Genomic DNA, 4,655 nt, shown 5'->3' on the forward strand with positions numbered 1-4,655 from the left:
TTTTCCCAAAAAAAAAAATTTTTAAAATGGGAGATTTTTTTTTTTTTTTTTTTTTGAGACAGAGTCTTGCTCTGTCACCCGGGCTGGAGTGCACTGGCGCGATCTTGGCTCACTGCAACTTCTGCCTCCCAGGTTCACGCCATTCTCCTGCCTCAGCCTCCCGAGTAGCTGGGACTACAGGTGCCCGCCACCAAGCCCGGCTAATTTTTTGTATTTTTAGTAGAGATGGGGTTTCACCGTGTCGGCCAGGATGGTCTCGATCTCCTGCCCTTGTGATCCGCCCACCTCGGCCTCCTAAAGTGCTGGGATTACAGGCCTAAGCCACTGCACCTGGCAACCCCACCTTTTTTTTTCTTTTTTGAGACAGAGTCTCACTGTCACCCAGGCTGGAGTGTAATGGCGTGATCTCGGCTCAACCTCTGCCTCCCAGATTCAAGTGATTCTCCTGTCTCAGCCTCCCAAGTAGCTGGGACTATAGGCTCGTGCCATCACACCTGGCTAATTTTTGTATTTTTAGTAGAGACAGGTTTCACCACGTTGGCCAGGCTGGTCTCAAACTCCCATGCTCAAGTGATCCGCCCTCCTCGGCCTCCCAAAGTGCTGGGATTATAGGCGTGAGTCACCGTGCCCAGCCAGTGTTGTATCCTTTCAACCGGTCCAGAAAGCTGTACAGTATTTACAACAAGCTTGAGAGTTATTTATGTCTTTGATAAAAGACTCAAATCCAGAACTGGGGTTGAAAAAAAAATGCAATGAAAGACTGTTTCATAGGGTATAAAAAGAGATGCAACCATACATTTAATTTTTAAAAATGGAATGTATCTTACATAAGGATTTTGTGAAAAATCTTATACCTATCTGGGTATTACAGAAGATGCATATACCTTTCATAGCTCATGGAGGAAAGAGTGTATAAACAATTTTGATAAGGAGTTGAGGAACAATTCGAAAATAGTTGATAAAGAGAGAGTCAGGAGGCAGAAAAAGCTTCAAGAGGCATGGTCTTCAGAAATTGTTCTGGAATGCTGTTTCACTTGTATCGATGTCATGTTCCTGGATGAGAGAATAAGACAGAATTTTAGTATTTCAGTATAAAGCCTGAAATGTAAACTCTTCAGTGCTTTGGAATTTAGAGATTCTGAATCTTCATTAATTAGGACATATACATAATATCTGGCTTTAGGGCTGAATCCAACCCAAGGATCAAATTTTGATCCTTTTGCCCTACACCAGGGCAGGGCTTGTGACCACTGCCCACCACCCACCATGATGAGTAACAAACAGAGTTGAAAGCACTGGTGCAAAGACCACACCAGACTTCTTACATTGGCCTTGGTGCCTGTTCTAGCATGCCACCAGAGTGAGTACTGCTGGGAACCTACATCATTCACTGCTCACATCATACCCATCCCATCATTCACTGCTGAGCAGCCACATCAAAACCCTCATCTCTGGGTTCCCTTCATGGATGGCACTTAGACCACAGTAACTGCCCATACACTCCTGTCTCCCGCTACACAGAGCTCTGAGAGGGACAGCAAGGACTGCACTCATCTTGTTCACTGCAACGGCCCCAGCCTCCAGCACCATGCTAGAGGTGGAAAGTGAAACATTGTCAAATGAGCATCCGTCAGAGCCAGCTTCCTTCCAGGAGAGGCTCAAAAACTAATTGGTCTTCCCACTCAGCATCTAAAATCCTAAGCTTGAATTTTGCCTGCTTACATTAAAAAACAAAACACTCTTTTTTTGCTGCAAAAGTGACACAGTCACTATAGAGATTATTATAATGAAGGAAAATAAAATTAAACACTATGTTTTTTTTTTTTTTAAGACAGGGTCTCAATCTATCACCCACGATGGAATGCAGTGGCATGATCACGGCTCACTGCAACCTCAACCTCCCCAGGCTCAGGTGATCCTCCCACCTCAGCCTCCCAAGTAGCTGGGACTACAGGCGCAGACCACCGCACCTGGCTAATTTTTTGTATTTTTTTTAATAGAGATGGAGCTTCTGTTGCCCAGGCTGGTCGAGAACTCCTGGGCTCAAATGATTCACCTGCCTCAGCCCCCTAAAGTGCTGGGATTGCAAACGTGAGCCACTGTGCCAGCCCAAGGATAAATTTTTTTTTTTGAGACAGAGTCTCGCTCTGTCGCCCAGGCTGGAGTGCAGTGGTACGATCTCGGCTCACTGCAAGCTCCACCTCCTGAGTTCACACCATTCTTCTGCCTCAGCCTCCCGAGTAGCTGGGACACAGGCACCCGCCACCACACCCAGCTAATTTTTTGTAATTTGGTAGAGATGGGGTTTCACCATGTTAGCCAGGATGGTCTCGATCTCCTGACCTCGTGATCCACCCGCCTTGGCCTCCCAAAGTGCTGGGATTACAGGCGTGAGCCACCGTGCCCGGCCCCAAGGATAAATATCTTTATGTTCTTTTTTTATTATGCGAAATAATTCTATGTATTGTGTGTATTCTATAAAGAAAGTAGAATCTCTCTATATACTGTTCTTTAGTCTCTCCCTGCCCCATATTTACTGTATCATGAATGTATTCCCAAGTCCTTAAACTTTTTTTTTTTTTTGAGTCTTACTCGTTGCCCAGGTTGGAGTGCAGTGGTGCAATCTTGGCTCACTGCAACCTCCGCCTCCCAGGTTCAAGCGATTCTCTTGCCTCAGCCTCCTGAGTAACTAGGACTACAGGCACAGGCCACCACACCCAGTTAATATTTTATTTTTAGTAGGGATGGGGTTTCACCGTGTTGGCCAGGCTGGTCTAGCATTCCTGACCTCAAGTGATCCATCCACCTACCTTGGCCTCCCAAAGTGTTGCGATTACAGGCGTGAGCCACAGCGCCTGGCCCAAGTCCTTAAACATTTTTATTTTTATTTTTTATTTATTTTTTTGAGATGGAGTCTCGCTCTGTCTCCCAGGCTGGAGTGCAATGGCACGTTCTCGGCTCACTGCCAACCTCTGCCTCCCGGGTTCAAGCAATTCTCCTGCCTTAGCCTCCTGAGTAGCAGGGATTACAGGCGCATGCCACCACGCCTGGCTAATTTTTGTATTTTTAGTAGAGATGAGGGTTTACCATGTTGGTCAGGCTGATCCTGAACTCCTGACCTAGTGATCCACCCGCCTCGGCCTCCCAAAGTGCTGGGATTACAGGGGTCAGCCACCATGCCCAGCCAAAGATTTTTAAAAACATTTTTAATCTTATGGATGTACCCTTAACCAGTTCCCTATTGACGAAGATTTTTCTTCTATAAAATAATGCTGCACTGAGATTCCTGGTTGATAAATCTGCACATATTCAGAATTATATTATTAAAACAAACTCTGAAGATTAGAATGGGTCAAAGGTACATACATTTTAGGGCTTTTCAACAGTATTATAAAAATATCTCCAGACAAGTGGAACCAACTTATTCTCCCATCAGTAGGGTATGAATGCCTATTTACCAACACTGGCTGGGCATTCAATTTTTGAAATCCTGTCAAGGAATGGAAAAAACAAGGCCAGGGATAATTTTAAAGTTATTGGTCCTCGATCAGAGAAAGATCATTTCTTTCTTTTTTTTTTCCCTGAGACAGAGTCTTGCTCTGTCACTAGGCTGGACGGAGTGCAGTGGCGCAGTCTTGGCTCACTGCAACCTCCACCTCCCGGGTTCAAGCAATTCTCCTGTCTCAGCATCCCGAGTAGCTGGGACTATAGGCATGCACCACCATGCCCAGCTAATTTTTGTATTTTTAGTAGAGATGGGGTTTCACCATGTTGGCCAGGATGGTCTCGATCTCTTGACTTTGTGATCCGCCTGCCTTGGCCTTCCAAAGTGCTGGGATTACAGGTGGGAGCCACGGTGCCTGGCCTGAGAAAGATGATTTCTAACCTCATGTTCTACTGCTCTATCCTTTCCTCTGTTCTCTTGTCACACTGGCATCACTGCTGTTCGTCAAACATACCAGGCACAGCCCAGCCTTAGGAACTCTGCACAGCTCTCCCCTCCGCCTGGGACACTCCTCCCCCAGAAACCTGCATGGCTAAGTCCCTCAACACCGTCAGTCTTTGCTCCAATACAACTTTGCAATGAGGCCCACCCTGATTGCCCTATTTAATACTCACCAGTCATCATGGCCACACTCAGCACACTTGATCCCTCTTACCCAACTCTATTATTATTATTATTATTTTCTGAGACAGAGTCTCACTCTCTTGCCCAGGCTGGAATGCAGTGGTACCATCTTGGCTCACTGCAACCTCCACCTCCTGGGTTCAAGAGATTCTCCTGCTTCGGGCTCCCTAGTAGCTAGGATTACAGGCATGTACCACCACACCTGGCTAATTTTTATATTTTTAGTAGAGATGGGGTTTTGGCCAGGTGCGGTGGCTCAAGCCTGTAATCCCAGCACTTTGGGAGGCCGAGACGGCAGATCACAAGGTCAGGAGATCAAGACCATCCTGGCTAACACGGTGAAACCCCGTCTCTACTAAAAACTACAAAAAACTAGCTGGGCGATGTGGCGGGCGCCTGTAGTCCCAGCTACTCGGGAGGCTGAGGCAGGAGAATGGCGTGAGCCCAGGAAGCGGAGCTTGCAGTGAGCTGAGATCCGGCCACTGCATTCCAGCCTGGGCGACAGAGCGAGACTCCGTCTCCAAAA

The 4,655-nt window shown here is 46.8% G+C and overlaps 1 protein-coding gene across 5 annotated transcripts in view; it reads right to left on the bottom strand.

Annotated features, from left to right (window-relative positions):
- Window positions 1-768: 768 nt before the first annotated feature.
- IFT52 (intraflagellar transport 52) overlaps window positions 769-4,655 on the bottom strand; it is a 60,847-nt gene continuing 56,960 nt past the window's right edge. For all 5 annotated transcript variants that reach the window (XM_017878038.1, XM_017878040.1, XM_017878039.1 and 2 more), the window contains one exon: window positions 769-1,053. In XM_017878038.1, the coding sequence (XP_017733527.1) occupies window positions 1,006-1,053 (48 nt within the window). In that variant the 3' untranslated portion in view covers window positions 769-1,005. The remainder of the gene's footprint in view (window positions 1,054-4,655) is intronic.

Source organism: Rhinopithecus bieti, unplaced genomic scaffold (genome assembly GCF_001698545.2).
Source record: "Rhinopithecus bieti isolate Rb0 unplaced genomic scaffold, ASM169854v2 scaffold_10347, whole genome shotgun sequence".
Lineage (NCBI taxonomy): Eukaryota > Metazoa > Chordata > Mammalia > Primates > Cercopithecidae > Rhinopithecus > Rhinopithecus bieti.